The 23,237-nt window shown below is 43.7% G+C and overlaps 1 protein-coding gene across 7 annotated transcripts in view; it reads left to right on the top strand.

The window, feature by feature from the left end:
* The window catches only part of TEAD1 (TEA domain transcription factor 1), a 189,022-nt gene that overhangs the window by 57,146 nt on the left and 108,639 nt on the right, over nt 1–23,237 (top strand). For 6 of the 7 annotated variants that reach the window (XM_056527972.1, XM_056527975.1, XM_056527970.1 and 3 more), the window contains one exon: nt 16,745–16,999. In XM_056527972.1, the coding sequence (XP_056383947.1) occupies nt 16,852–16,999 (148 nt within the window). In that variant the 5' untranslated portion in view covers nt 16,745–16,851. Of the gene's footprint in view, nt 1–7,201; nt 7,233–16,744; nt 17,000–23,237 lie in introns of those variants that run through there. The other variant, XM_056527977.1, reaches the window with a different exon arrangement.

The raw sequence follows: 23,237 nt of genomic DNA, 5'->3' as shown, positions 1-23,237 counted from the left end.
GACTGAAGACTTCTTGACTTCCTCAGGCGAGTCGAATACAGAAGAGCCGGCTTCAGTTTCTTTTAATACATTTTTGCTTCTTGCAAGAAACTATGTCCACCTTTTTTTTTCTTTATTTTAATTGATAAATTACCAAGTTTTTAATGCCGCCTACCAGTAAGGAGTTAAAAGGAAGCTCTGTATTGGTTACAGCGTCGACTTCACACGGACCACCTTCTTATCAAGCCCGAGCAAACACAGGACGGCGATGAAGTGTGAGGAGGGTGTGCTTGTTGCTTCTGGCGAACTACCTGGAGGATTAAACTTGATTTTCAAGTTGGTCTTGAAAAACTCTCTCATAGCAGAGATGACAAGCATTCCAGAAAGTGCTCTCGTTCTGGGCCGCCAAGTTGGCCTCCCATGTCAGAGAATGCATGTATTTTCCTTTCCCGCCTATTCACGTAAAACGCTGACACACACGTGAACTTCAGCTCAGGAGGATGAGATTGCAAGAAAGCGCAGATTCCTAGTCCTAGCAGAAACACGCTATGCACTTTTTTATTATTATATACATTTATTTAGGGCTGGGCGGTATGACCATATGTGTGTATCACGGTATTTTTGTAACTTTTGGCGGTTCCAAGGTATATAACTGTATTTCCTCCTCCATCCCCCCCAAAAAAAATTATCAGCCCAGCGCTGCGCTGTTCTGCCCCCCCCCACCAATTATCAGCCCAGCATTGCCCCCATCAGGGTAAAGACTCACATGTCACCCGCTGCCCTCCTTGTGCTGTTTGTTGTGGCCGCCGGCGCAGACACAAGGTAAACAAAATAAACTAACAGCATGTTCCGACGTCGACCTTACGCTAGGGACGGGAACGTCGGACAGCCGCCAGCCTATCACCGGCCGCAGTGATGTTCCACCTCGGCCGCTGATAGGCTGAGCCCACTGTCATGTAAGGAGCTCTGGGCGGCTTCTTACATGACTGTGGGCTCAGCCTATTAGCGGCGGAACATCGCTGCGGCCGGTGATAGGCTGACGGCTGTCCGACGTTCCATTCCCTAGGAAGCAGATGAGGCCGGTACCGGAACAACGAGAGGTAAAATGAAGTTTATTATGTTTATTTTTTTGCAGCCCGGGCATAAGGATACCGCACAGTATAGAGCAGTGGTCTTCAACCTACCGACCTCCCAGATGTTGCAAAACTACAACTCCCAGCATGCATGCTGAGAGTTGCAGTTTTGCAGTATCTGGAGGTCCGCAGGTTGAAGACCACTGGCAGTGTCAGCGCTGGTGGCCGCAACAAAAAGGAGGATGGGAACAGCGCTAGGCTGATAATTAATTGGGGGGCAGAACAGCGCTCGCGGGCAACATATGATTAGTTCCCTGATGTGGGGACAGTGCAGCGCTGGGTTAATTTGTTCATTCGCGAGGGGGAGGGGCCCAAACTGTTTTGGGGTATGGGTTAAAATTAATATCGTGCAGCACAAAAATGTCGGTATTCGGTATGAACCGGTATACCGCCCAGCCCTACATTTATTCACTTTTTTTTTTGTGCCAAGTACCCGAAGATACTGCCATATCGGGTCAATGCATATGGCGCCGGAAACAAGCTTCGAAATCGGCTTGGCCCGGCATCCAACGGCGGCTCGTCACAGCTTTCCACAGCCCTGCGGCGGGAAGGCCCGGCTACCGTACTGTGTGCGTCTGGCAGTAGCTAGTCACTTCCTTATCCTCTCCTTTTGGATAGAGGATAAAAGGTCTAAAGCCAGAATACCCCTTTAATAAAACAAAAGCAGCAAATAGAATTCCGCTTCCTGAATTGTTTGCTCCGGGGGATTCTTTCATCTGACGTTCACAAAACCCTTTCATGTGGCATTTTTTATTCTCTGCCCGATAATTTGTCGTCTTTGATGATCCAGCAATTGTGATGCTTAGTTGTTTGTACTTTTTGTTTCTATTATTTTAACTTATTTGATTATTTATATATTGCTTACTAAAATTTTTAATTTTGGAACAGAAATGCTTCATGCATAAAATCCCCTCTTTTTACACAATAAAGTAATGTGTTTTTCCCATTGAAAGCAAAAAGCATGAAAGCCCCCTCTACTCCCTCTTGACGCTGTCTTAAAGGGGTACTCCGATGAAAACATATTTTTTTCTTTTAAATCAACTGGTGCCAGAAAGTTAAACATATTTGTAAATTACTTCTATTAAAAAATCATAATCCTTCCTGTACTTATTAGCTTCTGAATACTACAGAGGAAATTCTTTTCTTTTTGGAATGCTCTCTGATGACATCACGAGCACAGTTCTCTCTGCTGACGTTATTATAATAATTTATTTATTGTTGTCCTTAGTGGGATTTGAACCCAAGTCCCCAGCAGTGCTAACCACTGAGCCACCCTGCCCTTAGTATACATCTGCTATGCATGGTTGCTAAAATGGACAGAGATGTCAGCAGAGAGCACTGTGCTCGTGATGTCATCAGTGTTCCAAAAAGAGAGGAATTTCCTCTGTAGCATTCAGCAGCTAATAAGTACTGGAAGGATTAAGATTTTTTAATAGAAGTAGTTTACAAATATGTTTAACTTTCTTCCACCAGTTGATTTAAAAGAAAAAAGGTTTTCACCGGAGTACCCCTTTAATGCCATGTCTTTTCACAGCACCTCCTGAAATGTTGTCCAATGTCATAAAGACTTGACCACTTAAGGTTCCCCCAACCCTCCAATGACTCCAAAAAGAAATCAATTGGGGGCATGCACCACTGGATGCCACATTATTCACCTAACCTAGTACTGTAAGAGGGCGCTAATGTCTATGGCTCGGTGCTGCCATTACAAGCATTGGCTCACGCAGTGTTTCCCAACCAGGGTGCCTCCAGCTGTTGCAAAACTATAACTCCCAGCATGCCCGGACAGCCTTTGGCGGTCCGGGCATGCTGGGAGTTGTAGTTTTGCATCAGATGTTTAGAGCTCACAAGTAGGTTAATTTCTGCATGGTGTACCTCTGCTTTATGTCTAATTTTGCTGTCGAACATCACGGTGCCTATTGATCTATTGCACTTGATCCTTCAAGCCAAAGATGCAGATATAAATATATAGGGGAACATTTTATCAAGTCAAGCCAGGCCAGCGGTGCAGATTTCGCACATTTTTGCGCAAAAATGGCGCTGTTTACACAAAAACACAACTTCTGCACAAAATTGCGACTTTTGAGAATGAGTGCCGCTCAGGCACGTTTTCGCCATACTGTTTTCAATCAGTTTTTCTAAAGAAAATTGTGTGGCAAAAAAACGGATGGAACCTTTTGGGAAAAAGTTAACCGTATGCGTTTTTAAACCGTATACTGTTTTTAAAAGTGAATAAGTTCCGTCCTTTTGCATAAAAATGTTTACAAAATTTTAAAAAAATAGAAAATTTTGTTCATTTTTAATGGGAAGGGTGTTGGGTGGGGACTTTAGGATGCAAATGCGCATGTGCTAAGTAAAAACCGTATAAGGTTTCCTGTATGGAACGTTTCCCATTGACGTGCACGTTAAAAAATAAATGAATATAAATAAAACTTATGCGATTGTGGTATGGTTTTTAAACCGGAGACCAAAAAACGGTTTTGACTCCGGTTTAAAAAAAGTTTTGCAACCACATACGTTTTTGTTTTTTTAACATGGATATCAATGGGAAACTCGCATGTATACGGTTCCATATGGGAAACCGTATATGGTTTTTACTTTGCACATGCGCATTTGCATCCTAAAGTCCCAGCCCAACACCCCTCCCATTAAAAATGGAAAAAAATTCTAAAATGTATATGTGTGTGTGTATGTATAATATATATATGTATAATATATATATATATATATATATATATATATATATATATATATATATATATATATATATAATATATGTGTGTATGTAATATATATATTTATAATTTCTTTAATTTTTTTTATTTATATTTATAAAAACTGATGGAACAGTATGAACTTTTAAAAACAATATACAGTTTAAAAAGGTTTACTTTTTCCCATACGGTTCCATAAGTTTTTTTTTTCTTTAGAAAAACGGATTGAAAACAGTGGCAAAAACGTGGTTTGAATCCAGCCTCACATGTTAGGAGACTGGAAGGAAGCTCTGCCTTGCACCCTCCTAATATGTGACGTTAGGGCCGACTTGCGAGTTCTAAAGTTGCAGAGAGATTCCGCACCTCAATAGGTGGTGTGGATTTGTGCGTTAGCGGCGCAATGGATCAAGAGCCTTTGTACATGTGAGGGCATGCTGGCTGTTGTAGTATTGCAAGAGCCAGAAAGCTTTTGGCAGTGTTTTCCGACCAGTCTGCCTCCAGCTGTTGCAAAACTACAACTCCCAGCATGACACACTGGTGTAAGTGCTAAATGTTGTAGTTTTGTAAAATTTGGAGGAGACTGTGACTGTAGGGGCATGCTGGGAGTTGTTGTTTTGCAACACCTGGGGAGCCTGTGACTGTAAGGGCATGCTGGGAGTTGTGGTTTTGCTACCACAGCAGAGGTGTAGGTTGACGAACATTGACCTAGAAAAATGATCTCCTAAATGGAGTAGCAATTTCAGAGATGGGTAAATCTGCAATGACAAAGGGCTCATGTAATGATGTTCATTCCTCCTCTTTGCAGATTTCCTCGGTTATGTATTACGTTGGTGTTTTATCTGTGACCTGACCCAGACACCTGTCCTCTTGTAGGTTTGAGTTCTGTAATTAGACAGGTTTTTGCCGTTCCCCATGTCAGTGTGGATGTGACCTCGGTTACTTTTCATAAGACTCTCTCCTTTCGGTGTATGGACGCAATGACCTCAGGACGGCCGTGGCCCACCCTCATTTGTTTTTTCCTCTTCCTGCCTTTGCTGGAGGATTTATCCAGATTGTTGTGTATGAGATTTATACATTACACAATCACTGATACATGATCTTTAGTCCAATGTGTTAATGTCCTCTATAATGTGTTGCAGGCTCAGTATCACAACTCAATGCAAATTTTTTTTTTTGTTTTGTTACTGCGCAACCTGTAATATCGGTGCATTCATCTCTTGGCTCATAATTAGCTTTGTCTGATTGAAAGCAGATCTCCATTTCCCTCCTATGTATCTGAGGTTCTGCAGGTTAACTGCTTGTAGTTTCTAATAATTCTTTCCTTCAAAAATTCTTTCTATGTGGTGACTTGCCTCTGAGCTCATTCGTTCTGGATGTGCTGCAGTGGAAAACATGGGGGAAAAAAATTAGTCTTCTGCTTTGCAAAATGTATGTACTGGATGAGTAGTTGCCTTCAGATTTATTTCCAGGAGCCAAAGAATGATGCTGCCACTCAACCTAATAAACTGTTGGATGCCATGGTCCCCTCTACTTTATGTGTTAGCTGCCGTGGCCCCAACTTACTACGTGTGTCAGCTCCCGTGGACTCACCATCCTGCGTCTGTGTCAGCTACCTTGTGCTCCCTTACTGCGCGTGTCAGCTGCCGTGGCCCGTTTTACTACGTGTGTGTTAGCCACTGTGTGCGTCCCCCCCTTACTGCATGTCAGTTGCCGTGGCCCCTCTTACTATGTGTGTGTTAGTCGCTGTGTGCGTCACCCTTACTGCGCGTGTCAGCTGCTGTGGCCCCCCTCTTACTATGGGTGTGTCATCTGCTGTTACCCCACCCTTTCTGCATGTGGGTCAGCAGCAGTGGACTCCTTACACTGCGTGTGTAAGCGGCGCCCCCCCCCCCCCACACACACCTCCCGCGCGTGTGTTTGGGGCTGTGGCCCCCCTTTACCAATTGTCAGCCGCTGTGGCCCCCCTTTACCAATTGTCAGCCGCTGTGGCCCCCCTTTACCACATGTCAGCCGCTGTGGCCCCCCCCTCTACCACATGTCAGCCGCTGTGGCCCCCCCCTACCACATGTCAGCCGCTGTGGCCCCCCCTCTACCACATGTCAGCCGCTGTGGCCCCCCCCCCCTCTACCACATGTCAGCCGCTGTGGTCCATCCTTCCTTCCAGCCATATTTAAAGACTTCAGATTAGGAAATTAAGAAAAAAAGTTACATTGAGTGCACGTCTTTTACATTTTATTTTCATTATAGAGTTATTACCAGAATATGAAATTTATTATCGAAACTCTGTAAGAAAAAAAAACCTCGCTCCGGTCCCATCCTCCTGCCCAGTTGTTCATCACAATTTTTCCCCCTGTGATATAATTAAAGGTGTTTCCTTCTTCGTTTTCCCAATGCTTTTTGCACATTAATTGGACACCATTGATTGTTCCTTGACTTGTCTCCAATCTATCCCTGCGCTCTGGCTTATTATCACGGCTTAAATTGAATGTGACGACGTCTAAACTTTTTTTTTTTTCTTCCCTTTTTAATATTGTGTCTGAAAGCACCTACTGGTAATAATTGAGGTCTAAGTAATCATTGTTTCATTGTTATAGTTGCCTAGAATGGTAGTTATTTTGCTTTCCTGCCGGGTTAATACATTTGGTGGATAAATTCCAGAACCGTGCTTAATCCATAGCCAGCCATTAAAACCAGAGAAGCAAGGAAATTAGAATAAGGCTTGCATAATGACAGCCGTCGGATGGTGCGCTCACACACCAAATACACCCCGAGTCTTTTCTTATTTCCTTCTTTTATTAGATAAAATCCAGCCTTTCTTATTGTTGTGCTCTTCATATGACAAATCAAACACCCTATATAGACTATGGGGCACATTAATACAAAGGGACAAGTTAAAGAAAATAGAAAAAAAAAATTGGCTTACTGTATATACTTGAGTATAAGCTGACCCAAATATAAGCAGAGGCCCCTAATTTCACCCCAAAAACCCAGAGAAAGTTATTGACTCGACATTAAGTCTAGGGTGGGAAATACATCATCCCCCCCCCCCCCCCCGTCATCATCCAGACCCCCTTTAGTTTTCTACTCACCTCCCCTCAGTGGGAAAGAAGGGTGAGCTGGTCCGGGCCATCTATGCTGCAGGGACCGTCCGGTGGGGAGGGTTAGTCGTTCCAGGCTGTACGTTTTCACCGGGAGGCCCTCTTCTCCGCTCCGGGCCTGCCCCGGACTAGTGAAGTTGCCTTGACGATGATGCACAGGGACGTTCATGCGCAGCAGACGCCCCTGTGAATGATCATCCCTGTGCGTTGTCGTCAAGGCGACGTGACAAATCCGAGGCCGGCTCGGAGAGGAAAAGCGGAGCATAGATGGCCCGGACCAGCTCACCCTTCTTTCCCACCGAGGGGAGGTGAGTCGAAAACTAAAGGGGGTCTGGATGATGACGAAGCCGCGCAGTGGTCTTCAACCTGCTGACCTCCAGATGTTTCAAAACTACAATTCCCAGCACGCCCGGACAGCCAATGGCTGTCCGGGCGTGCTGGGAGTTGTAGTTTTTAAACATCTGGAGGTCCGCAGGTTGCAGACCACTGAGCGGAGAGTTCACTCAAGTATAAGCCAAGGGGGGCGTTTTCAGCACAAAAAATCGTGCTGAAAAACTCAGCTTATAGTCGAGTATATACGGTAATAGGGTATTTCGCTATTAGAAAATTGTATTTTAAATAAGACTCCCAAAGTTATATAACTTACATGTAGTGTTATCCCACCTTATACCGGCTTTAGCATGATTTTGCCTTATGCACTTCTGACAAAGTTGTGTAGTCCTCTCATTGTCTTAGCAGCACCTCCCTCTCTCTTGACAGGAAGTTGTGTAGTCCCATCATTGTCAGTATGGAATGGTCTGAGCAGCTCTCCGGCTCTTCCCTGTCCCTGGATAGAAAGTTTTATATTCCTCTCCTTGTCAATGTAGTGTTGTCCCAACGTATACACATATAAATTTTAATTGGAACATTTAGGTTAGGTTCACACTCCGGAATGTCCGGACAGAAAATTTCCGCCCCGCGATTAAGAGTGCAGCCAGCGCCTACTGAATCTGTCAGCGCTAGGACCGCGTGGACACCGAAGTCTCCAATAGACTGCAATATGTTCCGTGAGTATTTCCGCCTGAAGAATGAGCAACACCATTCTTCAGGCGGAAATTTTCAAGCGGATTTTCCGTTCACAAATTCTGCTTCACAAATTCCGAAGTGTGAATTTGTGAATGGAAACCCATTCACGACACAGTACATTTTAGTAAGCGGAATTTCTGCCTGCAATTTCAAAGCGGAATTGCAGGCGGAAATTCCGTAGTGTGAACCTAGCCTTAGAGTAAATGAGTGTGGTTAAAGCATGCTTGTGTTGAGCAGAGGAGCAAACATGTAATGAATACAGCCGATGCTGCATTCTCACGGAGAGTCTGCTGTTAAATGAGATGTTCTGCAGAAGCTCTGGGTAAAATTTCAGAAGTGCTTTGGAAAAGCCATGCATTTTGGGAATTGTAGTACTGAGCAGGTACTCAACCATAAAGCACAAAACTAAGATATATCAAAACTAATTTATTTTTGGGTTTAAAACTGGGACAGAAGAGCTATATTCCCTCCTTTAACAATCTTGTGCAGGTGCTCCTCATTGGTGAGGGTATAGAACTTGGATCCCCACAGATGGAATTGCAGCAGTTTTTGAAGCATTTGAGTATTACATTGTATCCCGATTAGGGATCGACAGATATTGGTGCATTTTAATAACCTCCTGTGTGTGTGTGTGCGGGTATACCCTGATAAACAGTTTCTGGCCCCGCAGAAGCCGCTGCAGATCAATGATTTAAAGTGGGCGCTTTAAATCTATGAACAGCAGCGGCTTTTGCCGGGCCAGAAACCACCACCGCTGCAACCCGTTTCTCTCCCTCCCCCCCCCCCCCCCCCCTGCCTGTCCTGGCATACTGAGTCCAACCACCACCGCTGCCTGGCTGGAAGTGCAATAAGGTCCTAGGATGAAGCTACTGTACACAAAGCCTTTTGGCTGTCTGGGCATGCTGGGAGTTTGTTTTGCAACAGCTGGAGGCACACTTGTTGGGGAAACAATGCAACAATGGCGCATTTAGACTTAAAGGGGTACTCCGGTGGAAAACCATTTTATTTATTTTTTTCAAATCAACTGTTGCCAGAAAGTTAAAAAGATTTGGTAAATGACTTCTATTAAAAAAATCTTAATCCTTCCAGTACTTATTATCTGCTGAATACTACAGAGGAAATTCTTTTCTTTTTGGAACACAGAGCTCTGTGCTGACATCATGACCACAGTGCTCTCTGCTGACATCAGGACCACAGTGCTCTCTGCTGACATCATGACCACAGTGCTCTCTGCTGACATCATGACCACAGTGCTCTCTGCTGACATCATGACCACAGTGCTCTCTGCTGACATCATGACCACAGTGCTCTCTGCTGACATCTCTGTCCATTTTAGGAACTGTCCAGAGCAGCATATGTTTGCTATGGGGATGTTCTTAAAATGGACAGAGATGCCAGCAGAGACAGAGACTGTGCTCGTGATGTCAGCAGAGAGCTCTGTGTTCCAAAAAGAAAACAATTTCCTCTGTAGTATTCAGCAGCTAATAAGTACTGGAAGGATTAAGATTTTTTTTTAATAGAAGTCATTTACAAATCTGTTTAACCTTCTGGCACCAGTTGATTAAAAAAAAAAAGTTTTCCAGCGGAGTACCCCTTTAATAATGACATGGTGATGATGAATATTGGGGCAGATTCTCTTTTTTAAGCTTTTCCATCAGTAGAGTGTTCTTGTTGCCTTATGTTGCTAAAGCATTTGTCTTTTTAGTAACACAGGAAAAAAATTGTTGTCTTCATTCAGACGCTAATCCTCTTGTGACTTATTTATAGATCTATGGTTCTGTATTTTCTCTTGTCATTACGGTAATCTTCAGCACTCAAGGTGTTAATGAGGCCTCTTCAGCCGCGCGGTTAAAGCCAGGAAATCGGATGTGTTCATTAAAATACCTGCGTCCTATTTACCTGCCTGATCATTCATTCCTCGCAGGCCGCAGCGTTTCTGCTAATTTGCTAAAATGGTTTTCCACGTTAGGAGAGTTGGCTAGGAAACCTTATCTCCTGGAGGCTTTTATTCCCCTCCTCCTCCAAATCAAAGTTGCGGTGTAGTGATGCTGCATTGTACGCAAGTGGCCTTTCATTGATTTCTTGTCGGACAGAACAAATGAATTAATCCGGCTGCTGAAATATTGTGAAAGGGAGGACAGGAAGCAATGTAACAAAGATTGAGAAGGTTCCTCTCTTTATTGAGGTGATCTGTAAGGCAGCGAGTTTAAGATATTGTTTACTCTGTAACAAATCACTTGTTACATTGTATCATTTATTATAAACTGCCACAATCTCATATGGTGCTGCAGTTTTTTAAAAGGCATTGCTTAGGCCCCTTTCACTCTACAGGTATCAGCAAAAAGTCCTGAAAACGGTCGTCAAAAAATCCCATTCGTTAGTGGGATTTTTTGAACATACTTTTGCATCAGGCATTTCCGTTTTTTACTTATGTAAGTTATTTTTGCCGGCACAAAAGACGGTGCATGCACTAATTTTTGGTCCGGCAAAAAAAAAAAAAAATGGTGAAACACCGAACGTTAAAATTTTACATTTGAAGTCTATGGGAAAAGGATGTTAAAAAAATAAAAATAAAAAATAAAAATCCGTTATTGTCAGTTTTTTTTAACGTCGTTTTTTTGTACTAAGCATGCTCAGTACAGCTTTACAAAAAAGGGTTACAAACCTGATTTAAAAAAAAAAAAAAAAAACGAATGTAACTGGTAATAACGGATGATGAAGAATGATAACGGATGAAGAACATGAGGTTTTTTTTAAAGAAAAATAAAAAACATTAAAAATAATGGATGATGGTCATCAGTTATCATCCATTACCAGTTATTGCATCCGGGTTTTTTTTGCATCCATTATTGTAAAATAACGGCAGTAAAAAAGCAGGATAACTGTAGTGTGAAAGGGGCCTTACCTGTCTGCCCCAGTTCGGAAATCATGCAGTGCCAGACGTGTCCCCCTGTTTAAGCCAGTACATGTCCGGGCCAGTCTGAAGTTTGCTATCGAGCATTTGGCTAATCCAGAAGAGCATTGGGAGAATGTCACGTGGTCAGCTAAAACCAAAGTAGACCTTTTTGGTAAAAACTCAACTCATTGTGTTAGTAGGAGAATGAATGCGGAGTTGCATCCAAAGAACACCATACCTACTGTGAAGCATGCAGATAGAAACATCATGCTTTGGGGCTGTTTTTCTGCTAAGGGACCAGGACGACTAATCCGTGTAAAGGAAAGAATGAATGGGGCCATGTATTGTGAGATTTTGAGGGAAAACCTCCTTCCATCAGCAAGGGCATTGAAGATGAAACAAAGCTGGGTCTTTCAGCATGACAATGATCCCAAACACACCGCCCGGGCAATGAAGGAGTGGCTTCATAAGAAGCATTTCAAGGTCCTGGAGTGGCCATGCCAGTGTCCAGATCTCAACCCCATAGAAAATCTCTGGAGGGAGTTAAAACTCTGTGTTGCCCAGTGACAGCCCCAAAACATCACTGCTCCAGAGGAGATCTGCTTGGAAGAATGGGCCAAAATACCCGCAGCAGTGTGTGAAAACCTTGTGAAGACAGAAAACATGTGACCTCTGTCATTGCCAACAAAGGGGATATAACAAAGTAATGAGATGAACTTTTGTTATTGATCAAATACCTATTTTTCACCTTAATTTGCTAATTCTTTAAAAATCAGACAATGTGATTTTATGGATTTTTCCTCATTCTGTCTCTCATAGTTGAGGTTATAACCTATGATGATAATTACAGCCTCATCTTTATAAGGGGGAGAACTTGTACAATTTGGTGGCTGATTAAATACGTTTTTGCCCCACTGTACATCTTTTAAGATCTTGAGGTTGTGGTCTTCTATGGCAGTTTATAAGGGGTGTTTCTTAGCAATGCATGTTCTATATTGTGGTGTGTCCCAACCAGGGTGCCTCCAGCTGTTGCAAAACTACAACTCCCAGCATGCCCGGATGGCCGTAGGCTGTCTGGGCATGCTGGCAGTTGTAGTTTTGCAACAGCAGGAGGCACCCTGTTTGGGAAACACTGCCATATTGCTTCATAGAAGGTCCCTGCTAAAGCACGTTTCCGATCCGGTCTGTCCCATAGTCTTGTGTGTTTGCCCGGTGAAGTGACAGGGACAGGTGCACTTACTGATGGGGGCTCGCAACAGGTTGGCATGACACTTAGGTTAAGTTTAGCGTTGGACATCCTGTGTCCTTTCACCAAAGACATATGTCCTGCAGCATAACCCCCCTCTCGGACTGCTTGGATTGCATGAAGCTGTACATATGATGGGTTTATATGGGGATAATGTCTACAATCATGATCCCACAAAAGGTTGTAACACTCTACATTTCACTCATACCGATGTATCTATAGTCTTTTTATTCTCATGAGAAAACCTTTTACTATATCCCCCATCCCCGGTTTTATAATTACCTGTTCTCGGAGTCCATGCTACTTCTGGCTCCGGCGGCGTCCTGAACGGTCACTGTGCGCCGGGCCTCTGACGGTGACGTCGCGTTGAGGACATCACTCGTCATTGCGCAGAGCACAGCAACAGCGCAGGACGCTGCAAGAGCCAGAAGTAGCGCGGACCCTGGGAACAGGTAATTATAAAACCAGGGATGGGGTAGGCAATGGGGCAGCGGCAGCGGTCTCTGGCCAGAGAATAGGCAGGGGGAGGCAAGCGGCGGTGGTTGGACCCAGGACAGGCAGGGGGAGAGAAGCAGGTGGCGGCGGCGGCGGCGGCGGTCTCTGGCCCTGCAAAAGCCGCTGCATTTCATTGATTGATTTAAAGCGCCCGCATTATCGGCAAGGTAATTGCTGATACCGATAACTTAGAAAATCGTGAATATCGGCCAAACTGATCGGTCGATCCCTACTCTTCTGTGTTTGTGCTGTCTATGGGTGACAACATAGCAGCTAGTCTGCACCCAATAGCTCAGAGATGAATGCGATATTGAGGTGAAGCCCGGAAAGGGAAAAAATTGTGAAACATGTCATATAAAAGCAAACACAGATGCTGCAGGATCTTGTGGTATTTTATTTAGTGCTAGAATCATCCTGCTCAGTTCTCCTCTATATCGTCCACCATACTGCTGCTTCTGAAGGTGTTCTATAGTTATATAGAAGAGCAGGGTTGCCTCTTCTGATTTGGCTCTGTCTATGGGTGACAACATAGCAGCTAGTCTACACCCAATAGCTCCGGGGCAACTGTGAATTAGTAGGGAAAACTGATGACAGATGGTTATCCTTACCTGAAATGACTGGTATGGTTCGTGTGGGGGAACCAGAGAACCTTCAGGAAGCCTAGAAGAACATAGGACAAGCAGACTACTAGGAGATGTTGCCCTGGTAGAACCCAAAGTTACATGTGATTATCTGTCCATTTACATGTCATTCATTTGCAAACTTATCTATTAGGATTCAATCTTCGGATAGTGTCCAGTGCGTTGTCACCTGCCCGGGTATATACCTTCAGCAGTCACTTTAGGCTGGCACAACACTCGGACTTGTTGGGCAATAATGTTTACAACTATATGGGATTTTTCTGCACTTTATTGCAACTGTTCGCTGTCGCGAGTAAGAATTGTAGAGATCTTTGTGATGGGATGTAGTTTTCCCAGAGCAAACACTGCATCTCATGTGTCTATGCCAGTGTTTCCCACCAGTGTGCCTCCAGCTGTTGCAAAACGACAACTCCCAGCATGCCCGGACAGCCAACGGCTGTCCGGGCATGCTGGAAGTTGTCGTTTTGCAACAGCTGGAAGCACGCTGGTTGGGAAACACTGGTCTATGCCCTTAAAGGGGTACAGTGGAAAACATATATTTTTTTAAATCAACTGGTGCCAGAAAGTTAAACAGATTTGTAAATTACTTCTATTAAAAAATCTTAATCCTTCCAGTACCTATTAGCTGCTGAATACTACATAGGAAATTCTTTTCTTTTTTGAACACAGTGCTCTCTGCGCACATGAGCACAGTGCTCTCTGCTGACACCTCTGTCCATTTTAGGAACTGTCCAGAGCAGTATATATTTGCTGTGGGGATTTTCTCCTACTCTGGACAGTTCTTAAAATGGACAGAGATGTCAGCAGAGAGCTCTGTGCTCGTGATGGCAGCAGAGAGCTCTGTGCTCGTGATGGCAGCAGAGACCTCTGTGTTCCAAAAAGAAAATAATTTCCTCTGTAGTATTCAGCAGCTAATAAGTACTGGAAGGATTAAGATTTTTTAATAGAAGTAATTTACAAATCTGTTTAACTTTCTGGCACCAGTTGATTTAAAAAAAAAAAAAATAAAGTTTTCCACCGGAGTACCCCGCGCTAATATAAGATAATTTTACTATCTGCTGCTCTAAGTGCTTGTAATTTGCAGAGCGTAGAACTGAAGTAATGTGTTAAAGAGGGTTAATCGTGGAGGCCATACTGTCTGCCTCCTAGCCCATGAAGGATCAGTGTTTGCTCTCGGCTGGAGGACGTGGTATTAGGGGGATTATATTCGAACAGGGCTCAGGAGTTTGGAGACCCTTTGCTCTGAGGGGCAGCGCCTTCTCCTCATTTCACAGCAGACCGCTTCTGTTCACGCTGCTGCTCCACATCTGAACATATGTTACCAGCGCCGCTGGGTCGTTGGCTCCTCGCTGACTGTCACTCACTTTGGCAATGCTGGTGCGATGGCTTCGGCCAGATCTGGAGCATTTTCACTTCTAATGTTAATCCGTTTTTGTTTTCCATTTTTTCCCATTTAACACAGACAACTAAATGTTGCGCACTTTTCCCCAGATATCTGCATTATTATTCAGTGTTGCATTGCTCCCTTTCCCTAGTACTCTGCTTGTGTCAGTCTGTACTGTAGATCAGCATTCTATTGATGTACCATGTGGGGATTTACCCTATAGAACAGTGTTTCCCAACCAGTGTGCCTCCCAGATATTGCAAAACCAAAACTCCCATCATGCCTTTGGCTTGTCTGGGAAAGCTGGGTGGTGGGAGGTGGGGGTGTAGTTTTGCAACAGCTGAAGACACATTGGTTGGGAAACACTGTTCTATGTGTACTATGGCCTCTTGACTTTTTGTTAACTCTGAATGTCAGAGGAGAGAAGGGTTGGGCAAGTGTCCTCCTGCAGAATACATGGATGAGTATATTCTGTCCAGGCATGCTGGGAGTTGTAGTTTTGCTTCAGCTTTGTTAAGAAGCTTCGCACGATCAGTAGATTGGACTATTCTTCATCTGATATTGATGTTTAAAGGGGTTATCCAGGAAAAAACACTATAAATATATATGTGATATATATATATATATATATATATATATATATATATATATATATATAATACATACACATATTTATATAATGTGTGTATATATATATATATATATATATATATATATATATATATATATATATAATTATATGTACATTTATATCAACTTGCTCCAGAAAGTTAAACAGATTTGTTAATTACTTCGATTAAAAAAATCTTAATCCTTCCAATATTTCTCAGCTGCTGAAGTTGAGTTGTTCTAATCTGTCCAAGTGCTCTCTGGTGACACCTGTCTCGGGAACTGTCCAGAGTAGAAGAAAATCCCCATAGCAAACCTCTTCTACTCAGTGCAGTTCCCGAGACAAGCAGAGGTGCCAGCAGAGAGCACTGTTGTCAGACAGAAAAGAACTCCACTTTAACAGCTGATAATTATTAGAAGGATTAAGATTTTTTAATAGAACGAATTTACAAATCTGTTAAACTTTCTGGAGCCAGTTGATATATAAAAAGATTTATTTTTTTCCCCTGGAATACACCCTTTTAGGGTACGTTCCCACACGGCGTATTTTGCTGCGTATTTTCCTACCCATTGACTTCAACAGAGAAAATAAAATACGCAGCAGCAAATACGCAGCAAATACGCCTTGTGGGAATGTACCCTTATATAGTAATCATGGTGCTTTGTATCCTTTGGCACCATGTTGTTATATAGGCTACACAAGACCATGGAAAATGATTCTGTGTAACTAAACTTCTTCTGGGGTCTGATACTCCAGAGTTTCCTAACCAGCGTGCCTCCAGCTGTTGCAAAACGACAGCTCCCAGCATGCCCAGACAGCCAAAGGCTTTGTACAGGAGCCCAATAGCTTGACCCTATGACCTTATTGGGCTTTTTGCCAGGCCTAACACAAAGTCAAACTTAAGAATCTAAAGTAGTCTTTCCTAACCAGTGTGCCTCCAGCTGTTTCAAAACTACAAATCCCAGCATGCCCGGACAGCAAACGGCTGTCCGGGCATGCTGGTAATTGTAGTTTTGCAACAATAGGAGGCACACTGGTTGAGAAACACTGCTCTTGAGACAAAGTGGCGCGTCGTGTTTTACGCTACCTTTTTATTCTATGATTTTTTCTTGAAGCTTCTCTCCCCCCTTAAATCTCTGTAAATAATAGGTAATATTTTTATTTTTATTTATTTTTTCTCCTGGACGGTGGCTTGAACTCTAATGAATTGTGAAGCGCTTGCAGAAAGCACAAAGCCACCGACCAATTTACATGCGAACGTTACCCAAAAAAAAATCTGTATTGAAAAAAAAAACTTAAATCCTGCAAATTGGCAGGAGAGATAGAAACGGGCAACTGAATGGAAATGTGGAAATAAAAAAATAAATAAAAAGCTCTTATTTCTTTGTAAGATTACTGGCTTGCTCTGCCTGTAGATTAACATGAGGGTGATATTCCCACAATGTATTTTAATATCCTGTCCTCTTTTTATTTTTCGTTCCAGGTTTCTCTTTGTCCAGCGTCCAGGCCTTCGGCTTGGAGTACCCAACCGCCACCATTGAGCCCAGTAGTTGGAGCGGCAGCGAAAGTCCTGCCGAGGACATCGAAAGAATGAGCGATTCTGCCGATAAGCCCATGGACAATGATGCAGAGGGCGTCTGGAGCCCGGATATTGAGCAGAGCTTTCAGGAAGCGCTCGCTATCTACCCACCATGTGGGAGAAGGAAAATTATACTGTCAGATGAAGGCAAAATGTATGGTAAGTCGCCAGCTGCCATTTCTATCTTTGCCAGATACTGTGTGTGCCCATCCCCGATGGTGAATTGCATAACAAACCAGTCAAATGCGAACAATATATATCCACTTCTTATGGAGCCTTTTGGGGTCCTGTGGTGGTCTCGGTCATGTTATGATTGGTCCAAGCAGGTGGCAATATAATGAACTCATTTAGATGGTAGGATTTGGGGTCCAGTTGGTTCAATCCTTGGCTATATGGGTTTGTAGCATGAACTCTGTAAATATTGCACACAAGGGTCATACATTAAAGGAGATGTCCAGTATGGACTTTTCCATCCTGCCCGGGATGCAAAAAAGAGAAAACAAACATTCACTTACCTTCCTACGTTCCCCTGGCGCCGGCTGCTACTACCTACTTCCCTTAGCCGGAATGTCACACGGCGCTTCAGCCTATTGCCGGCCGCAGCGATGTCTCGCCTCAGCCGGTGATAGATTGAAGTGCTGTGTGACGTCCCAGGCTAAGGGAAGTAGGAAGTAGACAGCCCGGTGCCGGGGGAACGTAGGAAGGTAAGTGAAAGTTTTTTTTTCTCTTTATTTTTTTTTTGCAGCCCGGAGAGGATGGATTAGGAATAGTCTGTACCGGAAATCTCCCTTAAAGGAAATCTGCAGTGAAATACACTTATCCTCCATCCACAGGATAGGAGATAAGTGATTGCGGGGGGTCCGAATGCTGGGACTCCCCTGCGACCTCCTGCACGAGACCCCGGCTCTGCCGCACGGAGGCGTGCCTGCTGCAGCATGACGCTGTGGCCGACACGCATCCTATGTATCTCTATGGGGGGGCCGTGCGTGTCCGTGGAGCTCAGTGAGCTTGACGCTACGCGCATTAGCCGGCAAACAGCGCGGCAATGGCGGGCCCTATTCGGGAGATCGCGGGGGACCACAGCAGTCAGACCCCCTGCGATCAGACACTTATCCCCTATCCTGTGAATAGGGGATAAGTGTTTTTCGCTGCAGATGTCCTGTAAAGAAGCACTCCAGGTTCTTTTGACCATATCCTACACCCACCATCACTAGTCCTGCAGCACCATCTGTTTTATTCCAGCACAGCTGCATCCATGTATTTATTATAACATGCCATGTGATCACCAGCCTGACCCTTATTGCTTGGTGTCAGTCCGGGGTCAGCTGACATCTTTCTAAGCTCTCTAAGAGATCAGGATATATAGCAATTATACATATACCCTCCATCTCTAGCTATATACTGCTTCTGCTATCTCTAGATGATCAGGACATAGAGCTTGGGGGGTATAACTGCCATATGCCCTGATCCCATAGAGATAGCAGCAATATAAAGATAGAGCTGTAGGAAGGAGAGGTGTATAACTACTAAATATTCTGATCTCATTACGACAGCAGCAGTATACACATAGAGCTGGGTGGGGTGTTTATAATTGCTCTATCTGTATACTGCTGCTATCTCTATGGAATCAGGATATATAGTAGTTATACACCTCTCCTTCCTACAGCGCTATCTTTATACTGCTGCTAACTCTATTGAAACAGTTTCTATAGTAGTTATACTGTGTTCACGTGATGAAATTTTGCCCTGATTTTTCAAAATTACAGCAAAAATTGTGATATTCACTGCAGTTGTGTAAAGTACATAAACATTTTTTACATTTTAGTGATTTTAGCAAAAATGGTCAATATGAGATTAAAATGTAGCAAAAAAACAAACAAACGAATAAATGCAACATCTCCACATGAAAACCAATCACCTGTTGAGCAGATCATTGCACGTGTACTCTAAGTGCGCTAGTCGTTTAGCCAGTGTTGTGCCGGGCAGAGAAGCGTTTACTATCACAGTTGTGAAATGTCACATCTGCAGCCACGTGCAATCGTTGCTCACTCCTTTTGAGGTCTCCATGCATGCGGTCATCGTGAATAAAAGGGCCCCCACGTCAGCGCTTGTCTGTAACAGAACCTGCAGGAGTTCGGGAGCCGCCTCTGACATGAAGGGATTTTCGTTCTATAGTTAGATTTGCATCCTAAAATTATTACATTGTGTCAGAGTAATTATAAGGTAACTCGGATTCTCACTTTCTGCGCTGCAGGCGATTGGTTACTATTAGTCTCAATTAATGTCTTTCTGCGGCATTGAAGCCGTGGACACTTATTCTTCCTTGTTACTCACAAACATATAAATCTAATTATAACCTTAATAGGAGATCAGATCGAATTACAGCAGACAAGATACTTGTGTAAAATATTTGTTAGACGTGTGTTGGTGAAATCCGCTCGTTTTGTCTTATTAGTATAGGGTCGTCCTGACTCTCCCCCGACAGTGCATACAGACCATATTTATTAATGTATTACTCTATTCCCTTCCTATTAAGTCAGTGTTTCCCAATTATTGTGCCTCTCGCTGTTGCAAAACCACAACTCCCAGCATTCCCTGGCAGCCAAAGGCTTTGCCTAGCTTTATCCTAGTACCTGGTTGGGCTTCCAGCCAGGCCTAGGCTTAAAGGGGTACTCCAGTGAAAAACTTATTTATTTTTAAATCAACTGGTGCCAGAAAGTTAAACAGATTTGTAAATACCCCTTTAATTCTCCTTATTTATTTTTTTGCTGGAAGTTGTAGTTTTGCAACAGCTGGAGGCCCCCTGGTAGGGAAACAATGTCCTAGGTAATAGGGGCATGGTGCTCTTCCATCCCCAGTCCCCATAGATCTGCTGCAGATCCCGCTCTCCTCCGTGCGGTCCTGGTATCTTCTCTCTGCTCCCCACAAGCAGCTGCTTCCAGGATCTTTCCGGCTCAGCCAATCAGTAGCCGCAGCGGTGTTGTGTGTCAGGCCAGTGATTGGCTGAGCAGGAAGGTTTGGTAAGTGCCAAAAGACACCGGACTACACATAGAGAACGGGGTCTGCGGCAAATCTACGGGGGACCGGGGCTAGATGAGTGTCGTTTTTTTTTTTTTTTTACGTTACCCCAGGACAACATTGATTTGGGGGGGGGGGAGGGGGAGGTGATGATGTATGTGAAATGGGGGTTTGGACATGGAAGGGGGGGGATATATGACATGGGGGTGAAATATGACATAGGGTAGGGGGGAGGTGACATGAGGTTGTGGACATGAAAAGGGGGGGGGATATGACATGAAATGGGGGAGATTGGTTATGAAATTGGGGGATTTCATTCTTTGTTTATTAAATCAAAATTTCGGTATTTACTTCTATAATCGCAGTCGCACGTTTAACCCTTATCATTCAGCCTTACTTTCTACACTTACTCTTGAAGTATACACCGCAAGACTGGTACAATATTGCGAAATTTGTATGACCTAATTTTTATCAATGTTCCGCATAACAATAACCAGGTGGCTCCCCTAGTTAGCTCTCTGACTTTGCGGATCTTAAAGGGGTACTCCGATTGAAATTGTTTGTATTTATTTATTTATTTATTTTTTAAATCAACTGGTGCCAGAAAGGTAATCAGATTTGTAAATTACTTCTATTAAAAAATCTTTACCCTTCCTGTAATTTTTAGCAGCTTTTTTCTACAGAGGAAATTCTTTTCTTTTTGAATTTCTTTTTGGTCTTGTCCACAGTGCTCTCTGCTGACACCTCTGTCTGTGTCAGGAACTGTCCAGAGCAGCATTGGTTTGATTTTCTCCTGCTCTGGACAGTTCCTGATCCGGGCATCAGGTGTCAGCAGAGAACACTGTGGACAAGACAAAAAAAAAATTCAGAAAGAAAAGAATTTCCTCTGTAGCATACAGCTGCTAAAAAGTACTGGAAGGGTAAAGATTTTTTTTTTTTTAGTAGAAGTCATTTACAAATCTGTTTTAACTTTCTGTCAACAGTTGATTTAAAAAAATATAAAAGTTTTTCACCGGAGTACCCCTTTAAGGTCTTGGGCTCTCTTCCAAGCAGTGCAACATCCATATGGAGGTTGTAGGGTCTTCTCCAATTTATATCGATTACTTATGCGTTCTCCAGAACTTTTGCTTGTTGCATTGCAAGTGTATCTTGGAGTAAGTTAGTGTAATAAATGGTAAACTTTTTGTACTGACAACTCTAATACATGACTGTAATGTGTGATGTAATGCATGACTCCTGTAATAGTCCTTCTACGTTTATAAACTCTACTTCCTTTTTATTGTCAGAAAATAAATCGTTGATATATTTAAGACTGGAAAGTTAGATTGCAGTAGTGACACACCAAGGGAAATGTAGCGGGTTTAAACCTCTGTAGGGAGATGTGATGGGTTTAGAGCTCTGTAGGGAGATGTGATGGGTTTAGAGCGCTGTTGGGAGAGGTCGCTTGTTTAGGGTTTTGTAGGGAGATGTGATGGGTTTAGAGCTCTGTAGGGAGATGTGATGGGTTTAGAGCGCTGTTGGGAGAGGTAGTTTGTTTAGGGTTTTGTAGGTAGATGCTACGGCTATAGAGCTCTATATAGGGAAATGCTGCTGGTTTAGAGCCTTTGTAGGGTGATGTTGCAGGTTTAGAACTCTGTTGGGAAATGTGGTGGGTTTAGAGCTCTATAGGTAGAGGCTTCAGGTTTAGAGCTTTGTTGGTAGTTGCTGTAAATATAGACCACTGTAAGGAGAAGATACTGATTTAGAGCTCTGTAGGGAGAGATTGCCGATCTAGAGCTTTGTAGGTAGATTCGTTGGGTTTGGAGCTCTGTAGGGAGATGTAGTGGGTTTGGAGCTCTGTAGGGAGATGTCGTGGGTTTGGAGCTCTGTAGGGAGATGTCGTGGGTTTGGAGCTCTGTAGGGAGATGTCGTGGGTATGGAGCTCTGTAGGGAGATGTCGTGGGTTTGGAGCTCTGTAGGGAGATGTCGTGGGTTTGGAGCTCTGTAGGGAGATGTCGTGGGTTTAGAGCTCTGTAGGGACATGTCGTGGGTTTGGAGCTCTATAGGGAGATGTCGAGGGTTTAGAGCTCTGTAGGGACATGTCGTGGGTATGGAGCTCTGTAGGGACATGTCGTGGGTTTGGAGCTCTGTAGGGACATGTCGTGGGGTTTGGAGCTCTGTAGGGACATGTCGTGGGGTTTGGAGCTCTGTAGGGACATGTCGTGGGGTTTGGAGCTCTGTAGGGACATGTCGTGGGTTTGGAGCTCTGTAGGGACATGTCGTGGGTTTAGAGCTCTGTAGGGAGATGTTGTCGGTTTAGAGCTCAGTAAGGAGATGCTGCAGGTTATGAGCTCTGTAGGAAGATGCTGCAGGTTTAGAGCTCTGCTGTAGGAATATGGCGAAGGTTTAGAGAGATCTTCTGTAGGGTAGATGCTGCATGTTTAAAGGGGTACTCCGGTGAAAACCTTTTTTCTTTTAAATCAACTGGTGGCAGAAAGTTAAACATATTTGTAAATGACTTCTATTAAAAAATCGTAATCCTTCCAGTACTTATTAGCTGCTGAATGCTACAGAGGAAATTCCTTTCTTTTTGGAACACTGATGACATCACGAGCACAGTGCTCTCTGCTGACATCTGTCCATTTTAGCAACCATGCATAGCAGATGTATCCTAAGGGTAGCATGGTGGCTCAGTGGTTAGCACTGCTGCCTTGCAGTGCTGGGGACTTGGGTTCAAATCCCACTAAGGACAACAATAAATAAAGCATTATTATTATAATAATGTCAGCAGAGAGAACTGTGCTCGTGTACAGAAAGATTTTTTTAATAGAAGTAATTTACAAATATGTTTAACTTTCTGCCACCAGTTGATTTAAAAGAAAAAAGGTTTTCACCGGAGTACCCCTTTTAAAGCTCTTCTGTAGGGTAGATACTGCTGGTTTTTAGCTCTTCTGTAGGGTAGATACTGCAGGTTTAGAGCTCTTCTGTAAGGAGATAACTTTGGTTCAGAGCTCTATTGGTAGGTGCCGCCAGTTTAGAGGTCATGGCTGATAAAGATGAGAGGTCAGAGGCCGATTTAGCAGGCACTGCTCCCCTCCAGCACAGTACACTCCTCATAAACCCTCCCATCCCGTAATAATTATTCTTGCCGGGGACTCATTTCATCCTGCATGTAGTTTTAGCTCCTCAATAAGTAACAGTAGGGGATTGAAGAGAAAACTAGAACAGAGTGCAAGGGGGAAAGCAGATGGTTTTGCGGCTGCCACCAGCTGTGCTCCCTCCCTCCCACTCCCCCCCCAGTGCTGGCTGGATGATGTAATGGAAAGACGGATCCCCCCCCCCCCCCCTCGCTCCGGCTCTGGTGTGCGAGTCTCTTCCAGGCTGTCAGTGTAGACTAGAA

This window comes from Hyla sarda, chromosome 6 (assembly GCF_029499605.1).
Source record: "Hyla sarda isolate aHylSar1 chromosome 6, aHylSar1.hap1, whole genome shotgun sequence".
Classification (NCBI taxonomy): domain Eukaryota; kingdom Metazoa; phylum Chordata; class Amphibia; order Anura; family Hylidae; genus Hyla; species Hyla sarda.
The sequence above is the reverse complement of the archived record's forward strand: the minus strand, read 5'-3'. Positions and strand labels throughout refer to the sequence as shown.